The sequence below is a fragment of the Gorilla gorilla genome, chromosome 1 (assembly GCF_029281585.2).
Source record: "Gorilla gorilla gorilla isolate KB3781 chromosome 1, NHGRI_mGorGor1-v2.1_pri, whole genome shotgun sequence".
Classification (NCBI taxonomy): Eukaryota; Metazoa; Chordata; class Mammalia; order Primates; family Hominidae; genus Gorilla; species Gorilla gorilla.
Window position 1 is genome coordinate 197,261,979 of NC_073224.2, and position 24,233 is coordinate 197,286,211.

General features: G+C 44.4%; 1 protein-coding gene across 4 annotated transcripts; it reads right to left on the bottom strand.

The window, feature by feature from the left end:
* Positions 1-238: 238 nt before the first annotated feature.
* On the bottom strand, positions 239-23,719 carry PPIH (peptidylprolyl isomerase H). Of its 4 annotated transcripts, XR_008681468.2 has the most exons (11): positions 23,377-23,515; positions 22,981-23,045; positions 22,638-22,661; positions 22,323-22,367; positions 20,985-21,027; positions 16,938-17,030; positions 15,825-15,912; positions 15,305-15,345; positions 14,451-14,540; positions 3,002-3,145; positions 239-677 (listed from the first exon to the last, which is right to left on the bottom strand). XR_008681468.2 is itself a non-coding variant. In XM_004025575.5 (10 exons), the coding sequence occupies exons 1-9, from the start codon at positions 23,440-23,442 to the stop codon at positions 14,472-14,474; spliced, it is 534 nt and encodes a 177-aa protein (XP_004025624.1). In that variant the 5' UTR covers positions 23,443-23,719; the 3' UTR covers positions 5,125-5,299; positions 14,451-14,471. The 4 variants fall into 4 exon arrangements, 3 of the variants coding, with proteins under 3 accessions (XP_004025624.1, XP_004025625.1, XP_018872257.1); XM_004025575.5 differs by lacking the exons at positions 239-677; positions 3,002-3,145 and adding an exon at positions 5,125-5,299 and having other exon boundaries at positions 23,377-23,719; XM_004025576.5 differs by lacking the exons at positions 239-677; positions 3,002-3,145 and adding an exon at positions 5,833-6,143.
* Positions 23,720-24,233: the final 514 nt, after the last annotated feature.

Genomic DNA, 24,233 nt, shown 5'->3' on the forward strand with positions numbered 1-24,233 from the left:
TGCCTTAAACGTATGCGTTTGAAGAGCGTACCCTTTTGTCGGAGCAGTCACCTTGGAGGGACCACGCAGGCTATGGCAGCCCGGGTTCAGCATGTTTAGGGCGAGGGTGTGCTCCATGGGGACCTGCCTTCTGATCCGTTTTACCAGGCATATATTTAAAAAAATGTGTCTTCCTTTCCAAGTATTCATATCTTTTTCTACTGACCACAAATCAGATTTAATTCAACTCACATTTATTGAACAAGCTAGCCTGTTTTGTTTTTTCACTTTATTCCTGCAACAGCCATGTGATAGAGGGATTACTATCCACGTTTCACAAACGATAAAATTGAGGCTGCCACCTGATGTTACTGAAGTCCTCCACCCACCTTCTTTCGTTCTTTTTTAAGCGTCTACTATCGGCTGGGGATGGAATAGTTCGCGAGTCAGTTTCTGCCTTCTGATGGAGGCAGAAATTTAAACAGCCAACACGGTAAATACTCCAGAGCTGCAAAACCACGAAGTATTTTGGGAGTGGAAGCAGGGAGAAGGTGGAGGGCTGACTTTCCGCGCACAGGGTACAGGCGAGAAGAGGTGGGATCTCGGGAAATGCAGTCAAGTAGTTCAATAAGACTCGAATGTGACATTGGGTTGCAGAGGTGGGCAGTCACTTAGGTATATTTAATTGGAAATATATCCTGAGGGGAAGAGTGAGAAGAGCAATTTTAGAGTCATACGTAGGGAGGGGCATCTTTTTAAAAATGGCTGCGGAGTGGAGAATGGGTTGCAGAGGGGCAAGGAATGGAAGTAGAGAAAGCAGTTAGGAGGCTAATGCAGTATTCCTTACCCCTACCAATGCCGTCTAGGCCTGTGAGTTCCACCTCCTAAAGGCGTTCTTGAGTCAGTCCTAAACCCTCTAAATGTCAATTCAGAGTCTTTTCATTCCTACTGTCACTACTGTAGGCCATCATCACCAATTGCTTAGAGCAAGGGGTAGGAACCTTTTTCTGTGAGAGCCAAATAGTTAATAATATAAGCTTGGCCGACCATATGGTTCTGACTTACTACTCAGGTTTGGAGCTTGAAAACAGCCTTAATTTTTACATGACACGAATCTTTACATATTTTCAACTATTTAAACATTTTAAAAACCATTTGTATTCTTAGCTCATGAGCCACAGAAAAACCGAGTGTAGTCGGCTGACCCCTAGCATAGAGCAGTGCTGTTGGCTACTAACCACACCTCTCTACCTCTTTCTTACTCTAATATTACCCACCACAACAGCCAGAAAGTTCTTTTGAGAACATCTATCTGATCATGACACTGTCTTACTTAAAATCTTCCAGTGACTACCATTACCCTTAGGGTAGTCCAGATTTCATAATGTGGTTTACTGGACTCTATGACTTCTAAGAGAAGTCTTAGAGTCTTCTCTTGTATTCCCTGTCCAACCTTCCAGGTGCTTGTAACTACTGGCTGCAGGATACTGCAGGAGCAGAGGTAGCAAACAGCTGAATTCTATGACAATAGAACTTGGTTAAAAGTGTTGCTTCAGTGTATCAGATGACAAGGGAGATGGTGAAATATTACAAGGGCCCTACAGAATAGACACTTGTAACTCTCCAGCCAAGCAAACATGCTTCAGAGGACATCGTAGAGAAAGGACTGTCATCTAGTGGAGTCCTTTAGCCACTGTTACATTTGGAGTATTACATAAAATTCTACATACAACACTCTTTCTTTCCTCCTTCCTCTTTGCCTGCTTAATTCTTCATCCTCTAGGTCTTGGCTCAGATGCTACTAGGTTAAGAATCCCTCCCATCTTAACACACTGTATTGCTCTAATTAAATGTTCCCCACCAGACTGTGACTTCCTTGGGCATCTTAGTGCCTGACACATAATACCTTAAAAGATTTGTTAAATGAGCGACATGGTGTAGAACATGAATTGAAAAAGGTACTGGGAGCAGAAGGGTCATCTGGGCAGCTGTGCCAGTAATCCAGGTGAAAAAGGCTTTCAGCAGCAATGTGTATGGAGAGTGGGTGGATTCCACAGCTGTTGTTCATGTGTTCCAGCTCCAGATGACTTGAATGTTAAAATGTTTCCCCAAAAGGCAGTCCTGCCAACACTGAGGACATTTAAAAGCATGCCCTGTAGGCTTGAGAGCTTTTCTCCAGTTACAAAGACACTTAGAAAATATTGCAGCAGCACCTCTACGAATAAGTGAACAGCCTCACTATGTAACTGCTTTGAAGGGATGGCTTCTCAAGCAAAAATACAAATTGTGTAACATCTGTCTTTTCAATGTTACTTTAAAAAGTATCATTACTTACTCATCCAGTTACTTCATTCAGCTCTCTTCGTGCTCAGTGAGCCTGAGGATAAGCTGTTTAAGAAACTAGTTTGCAGCCAGGCATGGTGGCGCATGCCTCAGCACTTTGGGAGGCCAAGGCAGGCGGATCACTCGAAGTCAGGAGTTCGAGACCAGCCCGGCCAACGTGGCAAAACCCCATCTCTACTAAAAATACAAAAATGATCTGGGCATGGTGGCATGTGCCTGTAATCCCAGCTACTCGGGAGTTTGAGGAGGGAGAATCGCTTGAACCCGGGAGGCGGAGGTTACAGTGAGCTGAGATTGTGCCACTGCACTCCAGCCTGGGTGACAGACTGAAACTATGTCTCAAAAAATAATTTTCTTGTAGCCACCTCTCTACAAGCACCAATAGTTCATGACTGTTCCAAAGTGGGAGAGCACCACTCCAGAGCTTTACTAGTCTCCCTGCCATCCTGGGAGCTCACACCACCCAGCTGTCCGTGGTGAGCACAGTACAGACAACTCCAGTGCCTGCCTTTAAGTGATGTGATGGGCAAGGGATTCATCCCAAGAATCTTCTCTGCAAAATAACTTTTACCTTGTCCCCCCATCTCTAACAGACTGTGGCCTAAGAACACAGTTCCCTCTTCCTAGAAAGCCCTCGCCACCTTGTTGATCTGGCATATTAAAGCCTGTCAATACTTACCTCAAGTGTCACCTCTTCCAAGAAGCCTTTTTCCCGTTTTTTTCCCTCTTCCTCTTATACCACTATCATTCATGCAACAAATATTTATTTAGCATCTATTAGATTCCAGAAGCTCAGTTCTTCCAGGTGTTGGGGACACAGCAGCTAAAAACAAAACAAAGCAAAAAGATCGGCGAGGCGTGGTGGCTCACGCCTGTAGCCTGTAATCCCAACACTTTGGGAGGCCGAGGTGGGCGGATCATGAGGTCAGGATATCGAGACCATCCTGGCTAACACAGTGAAACCCCATCTCTACTAAAAATACAAAAAATTAGCTGGGCACGGTGGCATGTGCCTGTAGTCCCAGCTACTCGAGAGGCTGAAGCAGGAGAATCGCTTGAACCTGGGAGGTGGAGGTTGTAGTGAGCCAAGATCGCGCCATTGCACTGCAGCCTGGGCGACAGAGTGAGATTCCGTCTCAAAACAAAAAACAAAAAACCCAAATGTCCTGCCCTGCCCTCACACGGGCTCACATTCTAATACCACCGTGCATTGAAACTGTCCCTGTCTCCTATCACAAGCATGAGCCACATCTTACCTAGCTCCAGGGCCTAGGACAGAGACTGGCATAGAATGTAGGTGCCAGATGTAACAGAGTGCAGCTGACCAGCCCATCTCAAGAATGTCAGCTCCAGATCACAGCTGTTCATCCTCCCCATCTCTTTACAATCCCACCCTATATAGTTACTTAAAAATCTCTCCTCCACTAGATGACAGTCCTTTCTCTACAATGTCCTCTGAAGTATGTTTCCTTGGCTAGAGAGTTGCAAATGTCTGTACTGTAGGGCCCTTATCACCATCTCTTGTCATCTGATACACTGAAACAACACTTTTAACCAAGTTCTATTGTATAGAATTCAGCTGTTTGCTACCTTTGCTCTTGCAGTATCTTGCTGCCAGTAGTTAAGAGGCATCCCCATCCACAAGACAGAAGAAAGCAAATAAGAATGAGAGGAAACAGAAAGTGCCTCATGAAAGAAACATCAGGGAACTTTCTTCTTTGCCTCTTCAAAATAGATGGGGTCTCACTCTGTCACTCAGGCTGGAGTGCAGTGGCACGATCATAGCTCACTGCAACACCAAACTCCTAGGCTCAAGGATCCTCCTGCCTCAGCCTCCTGAGCAGTTAGGACTACAGGTATGTGCCACCATACTCAGCTAATTTTTTTGTTGCTGTTGTTTCTTTGTTTTGTAGAGACAAGGTCTTGGTATGTTGCCCAGGCAGGTCTTGAACTTCTGTGCGCTGAAGTGATTCTCCCACCTCAGGCTTCTGAGTAGCTGTGATTATAGGCAGGAGCTACAGCACCCAGCTAAGTGGGATCTTTATATGTTGAGCTGTTTCCTTTCAAAACTAACATTTTCTTTTTTTGAGACAGTCTCACTCTGTCACCCCGGCTGGAGTGCAGTGGTGCGATCTCGGCTCACTGCAACCTCCACCTCCCAGGTTCAAGCGATTCTTGTGCCTCAGCCACCAGATGGGTGGCTGGGATTACAGGTACGTGCCCCAAGCCCAGCTAATTTTTTTTATTTTTAGTAGGGATGGGGTTTCACCATCTTGGCCAGGCTGGTCTTGAACTCCTGGCCTCAAGTGATCTGTCCACCTTGGCCTCCCCAAGTGCTGGGATTACAGGTGTGAGCCACGGCACCCGGTCCCAAGACTAACATTTTCTAAGGTATTGTTGCTGTTTACTACAAATTACCTTCATATCCACTCTCTTATTTGACTCTTTCAAGGATGCTCTGAGGTAAGTAGATAGGTCAAGTTAGTGACCCTTTCCCCATGGGCTCAATCCAGAGCTAACCAAATTGATCCTTCTGGGAACATCCTTGGAATAAGTAGAGCTGTAAAGTCCTGGGGCTGTGCCTTCTTTGTCCATCAGCTTTAACCTAAGAGAGTTAGGTTTGCTACAACTGCCTGCAAGTCAAGAGGCATTAACTATACACAGCAAAAGGTTGGCTCTGGTCCATGCTGGCCTCTGAGGAGTGCCAGTCCTCCTAGCTGAAGCTGAGGTGTGAGGAGACAGGGCTATTACAACTATTTAAAAACAACCCACAAACAAAACCAAAAGAAAAAAAAAAAACCATACACATACAAAAAAACTTTATTTACAGTTGAAAACTTAAAGACAATCTTGGATTCTGAATCTCTGACACTTCCATGGTCTCTTGATCAAATGGGGCAGCAGCCGGCAGGGAAGCAAACACGGGGGCCAGTCCAGATTATCTTACTCAAGAACACCACCAAGAAGAAGGGAAGGCCTACAATGGCAGAGACATGGAGGTCAGTGTGGGATGGGGAGGTAAGCACCTCAGAGGAACTGGAAGGGGACATCCCATGTGAGACAATGCTCCCAGCTATTCTCTCTTTTTTTTTTTGAGACAGAGTCCCATTCTGTTGCCCAGGCTGGAGTGCAGTGGCGCGATCTCGGCTCACTGCCACCTCCGCCTCCCGGGTTCAGGCAATTCTCCTGCTTCAACCTTCCGAGTAGCTGGGAATACAGGCGCCTGCCACCAGAATTTTTGTATTTTTAGTAGAGATGGAGTCTCACCATATTGACCAGGCTGGTCTTGAACTCCCGACCTTGTGATCTCCCTGCCTCGGCCTCCCAAAGTGCTGGGATTACAGGGATGAGCCACCGTGCCTGGCCACTCCCAGCTATTCTCTACACTCCTAATCCTCTTTTCCCAAAAGGGTAGAACAGGTCAGATTCTCACCATAAGTCAGACCTTTAGGTCCCCAGAGCAAAGTTGGGCAGTAAATTACAAAAGAACCAGGAAGAAAGCAACTAACATTTATGGTCAAGCATACTATCTCATTTATTTGCCCTTCACAACTCCATGCATTATATATTATCTAATTATGCAAAGGAGTAGGGTCCCAAGGGGTTTCATGGCTTGACTAAAGTCACAGAATTAGACAGTGATGAGACTTCCTGGTCTACTTGGCTCCCAAGCCTTTGTCCTTTTTGTCAGACTCCGATGGCTCTTTGTGGAGGTCCAGAACAAAAAGCAATCCTTCTTCCTTGCAGGTTTCGGTCCCAGAGGTAAAGAGAAAGGGAAGTCCACACTCTGGGTTTATGGCCTTGAAGTCGAGCAAGCTATACTAAGAGAACAGAGTAAGTACACCCAGATACTATTGTCCCCCTCCTCCTGCCATTCCTCAAACATGCCACACCTTGCTCCAGTGGACAATGGGTACTGGCATCGTACTGCAGGCACAGACTGAAGTTTAACTGTGGGCCCTCAAGCAAAGTGTATGAAAATGTATAAATGTACTTTGTAAGCTGCGTGGTGTGCCAGGACCTAAGCTCTGTCGTACCAGGCACTATGTTAGTCAGCATGATCCTTGCTTCAACAAGTTCTCAGTCCAGAGAAAAACAGACTATTTGTGATACAGTATATTAAATGCCACAGTGGAGAGATGAACCAAGTGCTGTGGGAGCACCCACTGTCTGGGCTTAGACCTGGAAGAGGAGGTGGAGGGATCAGCAATGGATTCACAACTGATGTTAGCCACAGCTGTGGGCAGGCTCCTGGGAGGTGCTGGGAGGATTTAGGATTAGTTAACACTACATATAAACAGTATGTATTTCTATTACAAGATACATGTTCAAGGTAGAAAATTCAAGCTTAAATAAGGCAACTGAAAAGTCTCTTTGCTATCTCTACTCTGCAGAAGTATTATCAACAGTCTGCTATATATCACTGCAGATTCCTGAAAGTCATTCAAAATAAACAGTAACATGCTTACATAAATTACTACATCTTGACTGTCACTTAACTTACCTTAGAAATCTTGCCAACACATCCAGATCTACCTCTTTATTTTGTTAAGGCTGTATAGTATTCCACTGAAGAGAATGGAACCTCTACGTGTGTAAGACTTGGCTGCAATGCAAGCAGCTTTGCCTTTGTACTGGACTGGAATGGACTGGAGCCAGACATTCTCTCCACCCCTGGCCTTTTCAGCTGGCAGAGCTTCTGAGTTTCAGGACAGGGAACAAACAGTGTCACATGCCCAGCAGGCACATAAATATTTGCTGCCAAATCTCCAGTGTTCCCCAGACCCATATTTTCATGTAAAACCTCTTTTCTCTTGCCTGGACTACTACTGCAGTGGACTCCTCACTGGCCTCCAGCCCATCCTCCACAATGCTGCCAGAATCATCTTCTGAACATGAAAATTCATCTACAATATTCTGCTAAAAATCCTTAAGTGGTTCATATTGGCCTGATTCTTTTTTGGAGGGTCAGTGCCCCTTTTGAGAATCTCAGGAGCACAGTGGACTCCTTCCCCAAAAGGGAAAAATTACTTCATGCCTGAAAGTCAGCCCCTGCCCTCAGAATAACATATGAACTGCTAAGCTTGGCACTGGCTTTCACTACTGGCCCTGGCCTCTCTCCAACCTTCTCACCGTTTGCTTTTCATATCTTCCTGCTTCAGTCATATTGAATTATTTGCAGCTTCCTCTACACTTCCTGCTGTTTCCTGCCTTTGTGACTTTGCATAGGCTGTTCCTTCTGCCTGGAATGCCCTGCCCAGTTTTAGCCACCTGACAAGTTATATTCTTTCTTGTACTAAACTGAAGCATCATCTCTTCTGTAGTCTACTCAACCACTCCGGGAAGATCCGGGCATTTATGCTTTCCTCACCTTGTTCTAAAACCTCCAATACAGGGCTTTATTGTACTGTAATTGTCAGTTCTCCCAAGAGACTGAGTTCCTTGAAGGATGGAACTGACTTTTCAAATCTGTAGCCTCATATGCAGCATGGGAACTATCTTAATTCATCAGCGCTTAGTTGTGGAATGAATAGAGGACCAGCCCAACTGCCACCAACACATCTTTCCTAATCTTCCCCTACGGGAATGTCTCGCATCTATAGGTAATTCTAGAATGAAACACAGTGTTTCCTAAACCTTAGTCATTCAAATAGCACCTTCACAACTGTTACAGTATCTATCATCCACAGGTACAATTTATTTTTTAAGCTAATCACTATTTGAACTTCAATATTGCCTCACTATAAGCTGTAATAACTGTAAAATGATGTATTGTGCTAATTCTGTATTTTTTCCTAAGATCCAAATATTAAAATAAAAGACAGTCATCCCAGCACTAACTAAAGTAGTGTTTCCCACACTTCTTTATTAAGAAGCATGTGAGATACTTGTTACAAACATAACATCCTGGTCCCACCCCAAAGCCACTCAATCAAATACTCCAGGGAAGGGATCTAGGAATTCGTAGGTTTAACAAGTGCCCCAAAATGATTATTATCTGTTGGAGAATCTAGGCAACAATGAATTAAGGAAAGCTCTCTACCACTTGGTACTGGTACCAGGTTTGAGGATCACAGGGAAGAGGGTAAGCATATCAGACTAGCAGAGTTGCCAGAACTCAGGCTTTCAAAAGAGAGGTGCCACCCTCTCCCATGTACATGTAAGTAGCAAACAACCCATTCAGACTACAGCAGGAGAATCCTGAGGGTAGAGGTTCATTTATGCTATACATAACCAAATTCATCATAAAAAGTTTTCCAAGGGCTGGGCACGGTGGTTCACGCCTGTAATTCCAGCACTTTGGGAGGCTGAGGTGGGAAGATCGCTTGAAGCCAGGAGTTTGAGACCGGCCTGGACAACATGGTGAAACCCCATCTCTAAAAAGTTAGCTGGGTGTGGTTCTGCATGCCTATAATCCCACCTACTAAGGAGGCTGAGGTGGGAGGAACACTTGAGCCAGGGAGGTCGAGGCTGCAGTGAGCTGTGACTGCGCCACTGCACTCCAGCCTGGGTGACAGAGTAAGACCCTGTCTAAAAAAAAAACTCTCCCAGAACTCACTGAGATAAAACCAAGGTTTCTATAACTAAAGTTGTACAGACCAGGCATGGTGGCTCACGCCTGTAATCCCAGTACTTTGGGAAGTCAAGGCGGGCAGATCACATGAGGTCAGGAGTTTGAGACGAGCCTGGCTAACTTGGTGAAACCCTGTCTCTACTAAGAATACAAAAAAATTAGCCAGACATGGTGGAGCATGCCTGTGATCCCTGCTATTCGGGAGGCTGAGGCATGAGAATCTCTTGAACCTGGGAGGCGGAGGTTGCAGTGAGCCGAGATCATGCCACTGCACTCCAGCCTGGGCGACAGAGTGAGATTCTGTCTTTAAAAAAAAAAAAATTGTACACAAAACTTCATTTTCACTAAAACCAAAGTCAGAACCTAGGAAGGCAAAACACAAAGGTTCTGGAAAGAAGTGCTCCATAGGGAGGTAGAATTGATCAAGTGACCCGTCTTCTATCTCCTTCTTAGCTGTTTCACTGCATATGTCCAGTGCCTGGGCACAAGGCCTCAAATGCAGGATTAGGTGATACCTTGATGTGAATGCAATGGATTCCTGCTGGACTAGTACCACCAAGAGAGTACTTCCTCTTGGTCTTTTTTTTTTTGGAATATGGCAAGTTCTCAATTAAAAGATAGACTCTTATCCCCTATTGACTTGCCTCTCAAAGTCTGCATCAGCATCACCTGAGAGCTGATTAGAAATGCAAAATCTCAGTCCCCATCCAAACCCACTGAGTCAGAACCACTATTTTATAACAAATCTCCTGGAGATCCGTATGCACATTAAAGTATAAGAAATACTGCCCGGCCAGGCATGGTGGCTCATGCCTGTAATCCCAGCACTTTGGGAGTCCGAGGCGGATGGATCATGAGGTCAGGAGTTTGAGACCAGCCTGGCCAAGATGGTGAAACCCTGTCTCTACTAAAAAATACAAAAATTAGCCGGGTGCAGTGGTGGGCACCTGTAATCCCAGCTACTCGGGAGGCTGAGGCAGGAGAACTGCTTGAACCTGGGAGGCAGAGTCTGCAGTGAGCCGAGATCGCGCCACTGCACTCTAGCCTGGGCAACAGAGCAAGACTCTGTCTCGAAAAAAAAAAAAAGAAAGAAATACTGCCCAATAGGGCTTAAAAATACCACTTCCCTTCCCTCCAGACCCCTGCTCCATGGGAAATTCATCTCCTCTTTCATTAATTTTTCTTAAATCACATTATTCAGAAACCCAAAATGGGGTGCCCATCTGTAGAACCCCTTTACATTAGACTGCCACCCAGATTTCCTAACACTTTAAAACCTATGATAGGGATTTTTGGTAAAATGAAATGCGATAATTCAAGTAAAGTTCTTAGCTCATTATCTGGGCACAGGAAGAATTCATTGAAGGATAACTGCTTTAATTATAGTGCCCTTAAGTATTAGCTACGAGATTCAGTTCTAAGCAAGCCAGGGCGAGTAGATTGAGAAGCTTACATTTAAAAGAGTTCACTGTCCAGTACAGTAGCCACTAGCTACAACTGGCTCTTTACATTTATTATTTTTTTATTTACTTATTTATTTTTGAGACAGGGTCTCGCTCTGTCACCCAGGCTAGAGTGCAATGGCACAATCTTGGCTCACTGAAACCTCTGCCTCTCGGGTTCAAGAGATTCTCATGCCTTTGCCTCTGGAGTAGCTGGGACTACAGGTGTGTGTCATCACGCCCAGCTAATTTTTGTATTTTTAGTAGAGATGGGTTTTACCATGTCGGCAAGGCTGGTCTCAAACTCCTGGCCTCAAGCGATCCACCCGCCTCGGCCTCCCAAAGTGCTGGGATTATAGGTGTGAGCCACCACATCCAGCCTAATTTAAATTTAATAAACTACAGCTTAGTTCTGTCAATTAAAAAAAAAAATAGGCTGGGAATGTTGGCTTACGCCTATAATCCCAGCACTTTGGGAGGCCAAGATGAGCAGATTACCTGAGCTCAGGAGTTCAAGACCAGCATGGCTAACACAATGAAACCCCGTCTCTACTAAAAATACAAAAAATAGCCAGGCATGGCAGCATGCGCCTGTAATCCCAGCTACTTAGGAGGCTGAGGCAGGAGAATTGCTTGAACCTGGGAGGTAGAGGTTGCAGTGAGCCAAGACGGCGCCACTGCACTCCAGCCTGGGCGACAGAGTGAGACTCCATCTCAAAAAAATAAAAAATAAATAAAAAATAAAAAGTTAACAGTTTAGTCCCTCAGTTGCACCAGCCACATTTTAAGTGTTCCGTTGTCACATGGGGCTGGTAGCAACCATACTGGACCTCCCAGATCTAGAATCTTTCCATCATCACAGCCTATGGACAGTCCTGGTCTAGCGGGCCTGTGGAATGTACAATGGCCACCTGAGGAATGCGTTCTGCTTGGGTTGCAGGCTGAGAAGAAGGGCTTTCTTGGAGGCAAAAGTTCATATAACTTTTGCTAACAGTTGGGGAGAGCGGGGAGGGTTGATGATCCCCACCCTCAGAAATAAAACCTCAACAAGGACTTCCAGTAACTTTATGTAAAAGACTCAAAAAGATACAGAAAAGAGGCCCCAACATTAAGAATTTCTAAACTTTATTCTTTTTGTTATCGTTTGTCCTCTGGTAGTGATCAGTGGTCAGTCTTTGGAAAGAAAGGACCTATGAACTCAACTTTAGTTACAGCAAAGAAATGAGTAGGAGACGGAGGGAATGGCCAGCAGCCATTGAAGAGGGAGAGCAGGCTGGGCCCAAGGGGGACCCAGTATTGGCAGAAAGGAAAGCTCAGGGTGTCAAGTGGGCCTGAGAAAGGATCATCTGGCTGAACGAGAGGTCCACATGTAGCTCTCAGCACACACTTGTGCATTCCAGCCTCAGCATTTGCTCACACGAGTTCCCCGCCTAAAATGCCTGACATTCTCCCTCTCTACTTAACTCATGTAATAAATTTTTACTGAATGCCTGTAAGTGCCAGGTATTCTGAACAGAGTTGGTCACAGATAAAGGTGTGTTGTAGAGTCATTAAAATGGTCAGGTATTTGACTGGATCTCCATTTGGAAAAAAAGACAAGAAAAAGTCCTATCTTAACACTATACAGAAAAATTAATTATAGATGATTTTATAAATATACAAATAAGACTTTAAAAATACTAGAAAAATGATCTTAGCTCCACCATATAAAAAGAAATACTAGAAAAAACACAGAAAACATTGTGATCTGAGGTAGTAAAGACCTTAAATGAGACAAAACCGAAAAGCAGTGAAAGACTGATAATTTGGACTTCATCAAAATTTAGAACTTCTCTTTAACAAAGAATATCACCAAACTTAAGCAACACAATACTAATTTTTTTCTTAAAATATATTCTGAAGAAAACAATTACAACATATAAAATTAAGAACTAATGCTCAGTTGGGGGCAGTGGCTCACGCCTGTAATCCTAGCACTTTAGGAGGCTAAGGTGGGCAGACCACTTGAGGTCAGGAGTTCAGGACCAGCCTGGCCAACATGATGAAACCCCATCTCTACCAAGAAATATAAAAATTAGCTGGGCGTGGTCGCATGCACCTGTAGTCCTAGCTACTTATAGCTATTGTATAAGGTAATCTTATACAATATTTTTAATACGTTTGTGCATGAAACAGATAATTTTGACTATGATCCATCACATGAGGTCAGGTGTGGAATTTTCCACTTCTAATGTCATGTTAGTGCTCAAAAAGCTTCATATTTTGGAGCATTTGGGATTTCGGATTAGGGATGCTCAGCCTGCACTGCAGTTTTGGTTTTTCTTTCCTTTTTTTTTTTTTTTTGAGATGGGGTCTCACTCTGTCATCCAGGCTGGAGTACAGTGGTGTGATTATAGCTCACTGTAGCCTCAAACTCCTGGGCTCAAGTAATCCTCCCACCTCAGCCTCCTGAGTAGCTGGGACTACAGGCATGCACCACCACATCTGGCTAATTTTTTTTTTTTTTTGGAAAGACGGGGTCTCACCAGGTTGCCCAGGCTGGTCTCGAACTCCTGAGCTCAAGCTATCTGCCCTCTTTGGCCTCCCAAAGTGCTGGGATTACAGGAGTGAGCCACCTCCTGCCGGGCTGTTTTCATTTTTTAATACAAGGTGGTTTTACATGAACTAAGAAGGAAAAGTTTTCAAGACATATTTTTTAGAACATGAAAAATATAGTATGATTTCATTTGGGAAAAAGAAAACCTCCCAAAATTAGATGGGCAAGGCAAAGGCCCTGATGGACATACATCAAACTAATAAGGAAGTGACCTTTGGAAAGGGGAGTGGAATTGCAGGTGGGTATTGTCAAGAGGGGCTTTCACTTTATCTGTTTGGTGTGAAAGTTTTCACAATGAGAGTGTATTATGTTACTTGTGTAAACCAAATGAAATGAAATATGGGAACCTTGATTGGATCACCTTTTTTTAAGCTACAAAAGTTACTTTTGGGACAACTGGGGAGGTTTGAAAATGTACTATATATTAGATAATATTGTGGTTACGTAGGATGTTCTTATTTTTAGGAGTTCCTTGCTGAAATACTTAGGGGTAAAGTGTCAAGAAGTCTGCAGCTTTCAAATGGGAAAGAGAAGAAGAAAGGGTAAAGGAAGGAAGATGGGAAGAAAGATAGGAAGGAAAGGATGGAGGGAGGGAAGAGGAGCAGGAGGGAGGAGGAGAGGCAATGGAAATGGGTGAGGAGGCAAGAAGGGAAAGAAAAAAACAAATGTCAAGGCAAAGCAATAAAACAAGAATGTTAATCATTGGTGAATCTAAGTGAAGATATATGGCTGTTCAAGGTATTATCTTCTAACTTTTTTGCAGGTTTGAAAATAAAAAGAAAAACAAAACATCACTACCCCTCACCTGGCTGGAAGTGATGGATTTCTCCCTTGTACTCTTCTCATACTTGGCAATGTCACTCATATTACTAGTGATCACCTCTGGGAATGTCTTACTTTCCATGAGCTCCTGAAAGGAGACATCTTTCAATTCTTTGTCCCCCTCTCTGCAGCTAGCATGCTGCCCAGCGCAGAGCAGGCAGTGGTAATTACGGGTAAGAAATGAGTCCATGTAGGCTGGAAGATGCAAGGCATTCACCTATGAGGCCAGCGAATATGAAGTCGAGGCCTGGAATTGCAGTATCAGTTCTGATGAGAGGCATGACAGATGTGTCTCCTGGCTGCCTGGCCTGGTCCCAGCAGAGAGTTACTCAGGCCTGGAGCCAGGTCTTTCTAGGGGGACTACTGAATGGAACTGTAGTCTGAGAGTGCTGTTACAAACTGCCTGAGTAGTTTTCACATTGATACTTTGTACATTACAAAGTGATAGAAAAGTAAAGTGCTCCTACAACCCTTTCTCTTTTGATTTTTACAGTGACTCTGAGAGATAGGTATTACAGTATTTCCATTTGACAGATGAGGAAATGTGCTCAGAGAAGGAAAGTGACTACTCCAAGGCCACACACGGAGGAACTGGGCTCAATCTCATGTCTTCAAGACTAAAGTTCTTTCCACTAGACCATGCTGCCTTCTCTGAGGTCTGACTCCTAACCTAATAGGAGAAAGACACACTTACCTGATTCAGTCTTTGTCTGGACTACATCTCCCCACACTGCGAGATCACCACAGGTAGCTTGGGCTTATTGTTGGGGCCTGTGGGAACATTCTAGGAAAAAAAGCACAATGGAGATTCATCCACTCAGGCACTTCCTCGTTCCCTTATCAAACTTTTACTGATGCCTGCCAGCCCTGTGCTAAGGACTCAGCACTCAGAAACAGTCCATGTCCTGGCAGACAGGTAAAGCATATAATACCTATCAAAGAGAAAATGCAAAACACTTAGAAAATATCAAACTTATGATAATATAAGAAAAAGTTATAAGAGAGAGTTGGATAAGGGTTAGATGGGCAACTAAATTGGGGCTTAAAGAGGTCAGGGAAGGATCCACAAAAGAGGGGTATTTGAACTGTGCCTAGAAGGATGAATGGGATTCCATCGGGAGGGAAGGAAAGAAGAGCATTCCGGCTAGAGGAAACTGTGTGAGCAAAGGCTCAGGGGCAGGAAAGAGCAAGCGGCAGGGACATGCATGGCAGATTTAGAGAAGAGCTAGTAGCCTGATGTGACTGGAACATGGAAGAGGCAATGGCAGGAGAAGGGGCCATGGAGAGGTAGACAGGGACTAATCATGAAGGACCTTGAACGCAATGCTAAGGAGTAGAATTTTATCAAGTAGGCAACAGGATCATCAGAGGCCAAACCTCAGTGTTGGCCAGACAGGCTAACTTAGGTGGTTTCTCTTCCCTTTTCCTGGGGCAATGAAGACAGCCTAACAAACTGGAGCTCATTCCCCCTTCTCTAGCTCCTGCACGCTAGTCAGACAGTACCAGACCACAATGGCAGAGAAACAGAAAAATCAAAGCAGTACTTACCTCAATCTTTCTCATCACTAGAAGTCCATCGATGATTTTTCCTGTAGGAAGAGCGTGAGCTGGACTTTATTCTTGTTTACATAGCATTTTCCAGCTTCCAAAGCCCATTCTTAGCTATTTTCTCATTAAACCCTCATACTAACTTTAGGAAATTAAGATGCGGTAGAGGTGAAATGACTTGCTCAAGGTCATAGGTAATAAGTAGAGTTAGGGCTCAAACTTATACCTGAGTGACTCCAAAGTCTCACCATATCATGCTGCCTCTATGGCATTTCTTTGGTGCTAGCAACTGGGTTTTCCCCCTAAGTGGTTCCATACTATATCAAATGGCCCTTTTGTCCTTCCCTCTAGTTCTCTAGCCACACATGTTCCCCACCTCCCCACCATTTCTGTTTTCTCTATTACCACCTAAGCAGTTACACAAGTTGAGCTTTCTTGGTAAGAGTTTGAGAACTAACTCCTCTGGAGGTTCCATCCAGGGTGAATGGGGCCTGGACCATGAGACAGGAGTAGGACTTACCAAACACCACATGCTTCCCATCCAGCCAATCGCACTTAGAGCAGGTGATAAAGAACTGACAGCCATTTGTACTCGGACCACTGTTCGCCTGATGGAAACCAAATATACCTGCAGTAAGTTTCCCCGGCCATGTTAGCTGAAGGGCAAGATTTCCAAAAGAGCTTGTAACACTGATTCCTCCATGGTTTTTTTCAGTAAATCCAACTTAGCACCTATTATGAGCCAGGGCCTAAGCTAGGATCCAAGGATATAGAGATGAACAGGATATGGCTCACTGCAGCCTCAAACTCCTGGGCTCAAGCAATCCTCCCCACCTCAGCCTCCCTAGTAGATGGGACTACAGGTGTGTGTCACCACACCTGGCTAATTTTTTTTTTTCTTTTTTAAGTAGAGACTAAGTCTCACTATGTTGCCCAGATTGTTCAAACTCCTGACCTCAACCTCAAGCAATCCTCTTGCTTTGGCCTCCCCAAAGTGCTGGGATTACAGGTGTGAGCCACCACGCCCAGCTATGAGTATGTCTTGAAAGCACAACTGTTTACATTCTGAGCAGTAGGGCTGAATGCCCAGACACAAATCCTGGTTCAGATTTTAGTTCCCCAGCATGCTAGCCTGCTAGTGGGCCTTACCTACTGGTTTTCTTTTCTTTCTTTTCTTTGTTTTAAGATGGAGTTTCGCTCTTGTTGCCCAGGCTGGAGTGCAGTGGTGCAATCTCAGCTCACTGCAACTTCTCCGTCCTGGGTTCAAGCGATTCTCCTGCCTCAGCCTCCCGAGTAGATGGGATTACAGGCACCCACCACCACACCTGGCTAATTTTTTGTATTTTTAGTAGAGATGGGGTTTCACCATGTTGGCCAGGCTGGTCTCGAACTGCTGACCTCAGGTTATCCACCTGCCTCAGCCTCCCAAAGTGCTGGGATTACAGGCGTGAGCCAGCGTACCTACTGGTTTTCTCAGTCAAACCAGACTAAGAAAGGAGGTGGTAAAGGTGAGTCCTGGGCCAAGCAAGAGAAGGAAAGCATTTGCTTCCATCCCAAGAGACAGCACTGGGCCTCAAGAGGGGCCCAGAAACCAGCTGGCTATAACCCAAAACATTGATTGGACCTCACTTACCATGGAAAGCAGGCCTGGAGCTGAGTGTCTAAGTTTAAAATTTTCATCTGCAAATGGCCCCCGGTAAATACTGGCGACTCCAGTACCATCTCCCTGAGCAGAGAGAAGGGAAGTATTAGTGACTTGGAATGTTGGGTCCCTGGAAACCGGAGGAAGAACACTGTCGCACCTAAAGCATGACGTCTTTAAAGTCTACTCTTACTCTTGTTGGTCATCTTGGAAGCTGCACCTATTTGACCCCACCCTGCAATCAGAGCAAGCCTTATACAAGGTACCTACAGCCCACAAAGACTGGCTGGAGCATTTTATAGATTGGATAAAAGAGGTCACAGCTGGGCCTCTAGAACGATCAATTAAGATGCAGACAAAGTAGGGAACAGCAACAAGGTGATCACATACTCAATCCTTGCCATTCCTGAAGACTCTCATGCCTTCAGTCACATAAAAGTACCCACTTAAGTGACTACCACCCCATTCCCCTAAACTATCTAAGAGGGTGGGTGAGCTCTTGGCAGTCTGTATGTACAACATGATACCACCCTCCTGGTCATAGTTCATTGATCCAGGGAAGGATGCCTAACTCACTCTGGGCCAACTAGAGTTCCTTCTCTGGGAATCTGGAGGTGGGATAGATGCTCTCTTTGAGGCTAAATTTGTAACATGTAAACCTGAGAGCTGGATGTGACTACCATTTGCAAGCTGGGCTAGAGAACAGAGAGAGAACACAACACAGATGTGTAGCGAGCACTAGAGAAACGGAGATAAAGAACTGCCTTGGTTCTCTATGGTTCTAGTTCCTAGTTCTATTTCTTCCTTTAGTTCCATGAAACACTCCCTTTATTATAAACTCCCAATTTCTGCTTAAACTAGCTTTATTTGCATTATCTCTTTGCTCTTCCAGCAACCTTGAGGAATAAGCATTATCATCTTCCCCATTTTTCATGTGAGGAAACTGAAGTCTGGGTAATAAAACAATTTGACCAAGGCCATATTTGCAGTGCCTTAAATAGAATCCCTGAGTTTTAAAGGCAATATTGAGGAGTGCCAAAAAGATCAAGCTCTCCTCGTCAGTTAGTAAAGAGAAAGAGTACATGGGAGAAAGGGAAAACACTGACCCAGTGAGGAATCAAGGGTCCCTTTTTGGGAAAGAACTACCATTAATATAAGCCAGAGAATAAAGAAAAACTGTCCAAATTCAAACCTTTGTTTGCCTAAATATTATCAAATAAAATCAAGTCTGTATATTAGAAAGACCTGGCCTGGTGTGGTGGCTCACACCTGTAATCCCATCACTTTGGGAGGCTGAGGCGGGTGGATCATCTGAAGTCAGGAGTTTGAGACCAGCCTGGCCAACATGGTGAGACCCCATCTCTACTAAAAATACAAAAATTAGCCACGTGTGGTGGCGGTGCCTGTAATCCCAGCTACTCGGGAGGCTGAGGCACGAGAATCGCTTGAACCCACCCGGGAGGTGGAGGTTGCAGTAAGCCAAGATCGCACCACTGCACCCCAGCCTGGGCGACAGAGCGAGACTCCATCTAAAAAAAAAAAAGATCTGAATTTGAGTTCCAGATCTATCACTTAGAGCTGGGAAAGTCACTTCCTATCTGTGAGCCTCAATTTCCTCATCTATCAAGTGAGGATGAAATTACCTACTCTTTACAGTTATCATGAAGATTCAATTAGATAGTGTCTGTAAAAAGCACTGTACAAACAATATAGTACTATATAAATAATCAAATAAGCTATTATGTCATTAACTAACTCCACATACATATTAATACAGAAGGAAGAGAGAAAACAAGTTCATCTCCAATTTCCCAGTGAACCTAAGGGACACATCAGTTACCGTGCCATTCTCCGTAATCACGTTATCTATAGCTCTCCAGAAACAACAGGGAAAATTACAAAATTAATAATTTGGAGCAAACAATAGAAAGCAACTTATCTTCAACTATAGTGAATTGATCAAATAACTTGTCTATTCATAATGAAATATTAGGTGGCTATTAGCATGTTTTAGAAGACGTAAGGACAAGGGAAAATATGGACAATTATGAAGTACAAAAAAAGTAAAACATATAGATTATTTTAAGTCTTTTAAAAATTATATAAACACACATATACATACTAAGGTAAGACTGACAACTGTAAACCAAAATGCCAATAGTACATTGTGAGGTGAGAATGAGGGTAATTCATTTGGTGATTTATTTTCTTCTTTGCACTTTTCTTTTGCAACCAAAATAATAAATACTATTAAAACCAAAAATAAATGAACAAAACAAATATTCTTGGTCAAACTTTGGAAGGTCTCAAATTCTGATTTTTCTGACTCTTGCTCATTCCATTTTGCCTTCCCCAAGGAAGGTTCTAAGCAAGCTTTTTTTTTTCCCTTTAGACAAGGTCTCGCTCTGTCGCCCAGGCTGGAGTGCAGTGGTATGAACATGGCTCACTGCAGCCTTGAATTGACCTCCTGGGCTCAAGGGATCCTCCTACCTCAGCCTACCAAGTACCTGGGACTACAGGCGCACACCACCAAAAATAAAAAAATAAAAAATAACTTTTCTTATTTTTGTAGAGACAGGGTCTTACTATGTTGCCAAGCTGGTCTCAAACTCCTGGGATCAAGCAATCCTCCCAGCATCCCAAGGTACTGGGATTACAGATGTGAGCCCTGCCAGCAATTGCTTTTAACTCGGCCTTCAGACTGAGCAACTATTGTCTAACCCCAGAGTTATCGACAAGTGATCAGATGTGCCTGGGGCAAAGACTAGTAAAAAGCTATTCCTCTCCTTGTAAGGCAACAGGGGAGCCTAGGGGGAAAAAAAGGAAAGAAGGCAGAGGATAGCTTCTCAGCCCTTCTTACCAGCTAACAAACCCCACTACCATTATTTGTTTCCAGGGGCTGCAAACAAATGCCTACAGGAGCAGGCAACATAAATAAGGGAAACAGTTGTGGAGACTGGTGAAATGGCAAAGATATGCCATGTCCAAAGGGACCAGTTCTTTGATTCCAACCAATTGTCACTGTCACTGCCACTGTGAGAAATGCAGGCCCAGCGTACTTCCACTTTCCATTTTTTAAAGAGAAAAAAAAACTAGGATTTTTTTGTGCCATTTCACAGTTATACAACACCATGCAGATGAATCAAAACATAGGTAAAAACATAATTCGGCCTAAAACCTGCCACTCTGCAACCCTGTATTGCATAGGAAAGGAAAGAGGTCTTAAAAACTCATGAGAGTCAGACTAAATAAACACATAAAAGAGAACACATGTCTCCCAGATCCAAGAAAATAGCAACACAACTAACCAAATGATATTAATAAGAGTAAAGAAAGACCATTCAGAAGTGGGGGGTAAGGACAAAAGCAGGTTTAAGAAAGAAAAAATGTAGTTTATCCCACACCCTCCAAGGTTGGGTTGGGGAGGGAGGCTTCATATGGGGGACAAAAACAGTCTACTTACAAGAAAGTTATGGTTAGCAAAAAAGAACTATTTCACTGGGCTCTCCCAGTGAATACAGCAAAATTCCTCCAGAACTATCTACCTCTCTCGCTCTGATTCCTTGCCCACAAATCAACTTCTTATGAAAAACTCAGCTTTCCAGGCACTGTGACACCCAGAAGTAAAAGAGAAAATGAAACAAGCATTTAGCCCACTAAAAGGAGACTTACCTCCATTCAGAAAAAAACAAAAACCACAGCTGATTTCTGACTAAGTTTCATATGACTAATTAGTGTGAACCTATCATAGATCATCTATAGGTATTCTTAAAAAGTCCAATTTCTGGCTCAAAAAGGCTGAGATTTGGACCATGGAATTTAATGCCTCAATCAAAGTGCTAAAGTCTGTTATCTACAGTCAGTCGTACCCAGCCACTTTCAAGAACTTCCCCATCACCATTCTCTCCAACACCCACATCAAACCTGGCTATTGTTCTCAAGCCTTAAGACTGGGTCTCTGTAGTAAAAACAGCAATTGCAACAATAACAACGAAAACTAAAACTACGGGTCTTTGATAGGAAAGGAATAGTACTTACATTAACAAAATCTCCACCCTGAATCATGAAATCCTTTATGACCCTGAAACAGAGAGCAAAGAATACTGAGAAGATTTTATGGTTTAGAAAAACATAGACTTTGTTATTATTGTATTAGATTAACATTGATTTCAAAATACACTATCACTTTGGCTATTATAAAATCATTACTCTTAGCTGGGTGCAGTAGCTCACGCCTGTAATCCCAGCAGTTTGGGAGGCCGAGGCAGGCAGATCACATGAGGCCAGGAGTTTGAGACCAGCCTGGCCAACATGGCAAAACCCCGTCTCTACTAAAAATACAAAAATTAGCCGAGCGTGGTGGCACATGCCTGTAGTCCTGGCTACTCGGGAGGCTGAGGCAGAAGAATTGCTTGAACCCAGGAGGCGGAGGTTGCAGTGAGCCAAGATCATGCCACTGCACTCTAGCCTGGGCGACAGAGTGGGACTCTGTCTCAAAAAAACAAAACAAAACAAAAAAAACCTGAAGATTATTCTTTTCCTGAATGATTAAGCTGAAAGGATAATTAACCATAAAAAAGGATTTTAGTTATAAATTAGGGCATGTTAGAGTTGATCAAGTGCATGATCTGGTACCTGAACAGTAACAAGAAGAAGCGGCTGAAAGCTTACTTGCCAAAGCAAAAGGCAGAGCAAGGGTTTGATGTAAATTTGGGGGAAAGAACTACAGAGAATTTATGTGAAATGTACTGCTACACATGTAAGGGCTTAACAACTGTTAGCTATTACCCCTAGGGAGGGTCCTTAACCTTTCTTATCCTCAGTTTCCTCCTCTGTAGAATGCAGATCACCCATACCACTTCACAGGAGTCTTACTGGGGATTAGAGACCCACAGCTCTAAAGCTGTGATATAATTATGTGCTAACACTGTTACTAACCACAGTGAGGCCATGAGAAAGATTCTATATTGAAATGAGACTAAGTGTTGCCATACTCCACTCCCCAGGAAATATGATTATCCTTGGACAATCATATATGATCATTTCAGGAATTAGTTATAAATATCAACCAGCAGGACATATTATATGCACTTTAGGATTACAAGTGTACTTTTTAAAAAATCTGCATTCGCACAAACAAGTGCATGAAAAAGACAAGATATTGTAAAGATGAGTAGTTTCTGTTTTAAAGACCTAAGAAGTGGGGGAGTGTAAGTAGAGTTAGAACATTTAATAAATCTTCAGTTGTTGAGTCCACAAAAACATTTCTTCTCAAGAAATGTAAGAATTACCCTCTGGTTTTATTTTCCTCTAAAGAGCCTAATCCCCCAGGAAATATTTCTGAAAGACTCCAGGATGGCTTGCCAAGAGCCTTACCTGTGGAAGGTGCTTCCTTTGTATCCTATTGGAACCCCATCTTTCCTATAACCAAAAAGAAAGAGACTTGGAGTGACAGCAGGTAGCACAAGGCCTTTCCAGTTTACCATGCACTGGAGCCAAAAGGACTCTCCTAAAGATGGTTGACAGACATAAAGAAGGCAAATAAACTAGGGACAGACCCTTGGGCCATTACCTTCTATCACTGTCACCAGCAATCATTCAAGGCCAGCAGGTGGTTCACCGATACCCTCACTGCAGCCCCAGAACACCCCTCTGGAGCAGGCAAAGAAGTCAAACACATCTGAAACTGACCTGAATTCTCCGGTGCAGAACTGCCTGAAAGGGACAAAAAATGAATGATTCAATCACTATGATATCACAGTCGTGAGCGCCTCTAAATACGGGAAAGAATAAACACTGGAGCCAGCAAGTCCACCAATCGGCCAGCCAGACGTCCAGACACGCAGACACACAGACTAACAACGTAAATTAACACGGGAACAATCCAAACGGCAACCAGACAGAGCAATGCACGGAGGAATCAGGTCTCAAGAGCAGTGAGCGGACGGACAGAGGTAGACAGGCTATTTCAGGCGGCTGACTGGAGCCCGGCTTCTGCCTCAGCTAATCCAGCGGAGCTGGAGCACGTCCTTACCTAAAGTTCTCGGCCGTCTTAGGCACAACGTCTGCAAAGAGCTCGATCTTCATGCGGCCAACTTCCTGCAATCAGCGGGAGAGTGTCAGAAGGCCCAGTCCAAGACCATGAGGGCTTCACGGAGCAGGGGGCACGATGGGCTGACCCACCACCCTGCCGCTCGGTATCTCCCACCTCCGCCTCCCTAGTCTAACCGCCCAGTTCCTCCAGAAGCGGGGCGCTAGGATTGGGGAGACTCCTCCTCCTCCTTTCCCCCCGCCCGGCAGGTCGGTAGGTTCGGGTGCAATTTCACTTTCTGGCTGGCTTCCCGAGTCCGCTCTCTCTGGGTGAGTTCTGCCTGCCTAGCCCCGAGCAGTTTCCCTTCGGCGCAGGTGTGGGCAGCCTCCTGGATCTCACCTGACCGCCAATACTGACATCAAAGAACACCACGGGGTTAACAGGACTTGAATTTGCCACCGCCATGGCTCCGACCCGGAAGCAGAAGTCGGGAGCGTGGGATTCCGGCGAACCTAAAGCCCGGTCCGCGGATTTCGTCCGGGGAGCAGGCGCGGTAGACGTGGAGCGAGACCGGGCCCCGCCCCCGGAAGCTGTCGTCCCGTGCGGTGTGTGCTGAGGCTGCTAGGGTCTAGCTGAGAGACTCTGCCTGGCACTGGGGACGCGGGAGTGAGGAGGAGGAAAGCCTTGACATCTTTTTGATTAAGGTCAATGGTCACCCCACTCACGTGGCTGTACTAAGGGCAGTACAAGTTGATCTTGCTCTAGCTAGGACTTTTGGACTAGGCAGTCGCCAGGGTCCTCCTTATCGGCTCTTGCAGCCAAGCCCTCTGCACCGCCACACGTGCTGTCTGTCTTCTGCCCGCTTGTGTGAACACCGTGAAGGCAGGAACTCTGGTTTGTTCATCCTCAGCGTTTAGAACAGCTTGGCACGTACAGGCTTGCTAAGTAAATATCCCTTCCTCTAAGTCAGGACAATAGATAATGTTTGTTCTGCCACAAGCTACCAGTTTTGTCATTTCCAATTCATTTCCCATAAAGCAACTAGAGTTTTTTATTTTTTATTTTTAAAATAACTCTTGTGCTTCCTATTTATTTTAAAAATAACTCCTGGCTTCCTATATTTAGAATAAAATCCAATTCCATGCATACGAAGCCCTACAGTGCATTTATCTGGCTATCACGTACCTGACCTCATCTTGTACCACTTGCCCTTAGTTACTGTGCTCTGACCTGTCTGTTCCTCCAGGTCACTGAGA

Bases quoted from the DNA above. Each gene is read 5' to 3' on its own strand.
- PPIH (XM_004025575.5), bottom strand. From the start codon at position 23,442: ATGGCGGTGGCAAATTCAAGTCCTGTTAACCCCGTGGTGTTCTTTGAT. The intron at 21,028-22,322 runs GTAAGGCTCTTG...TCTCTGTTTCAG, and splicing joins AAAGGAAGCACCTTCCACAG to GGTCATAAAGGATTTCATGA. The intron at 15,913-16,937 runs GTAAGTGAGGTC...GGTTTCCATCAG, and splicing joins CTCCAGGCCTGCTTTCCATG to GCGAACAGTGGTCCGAGTAC.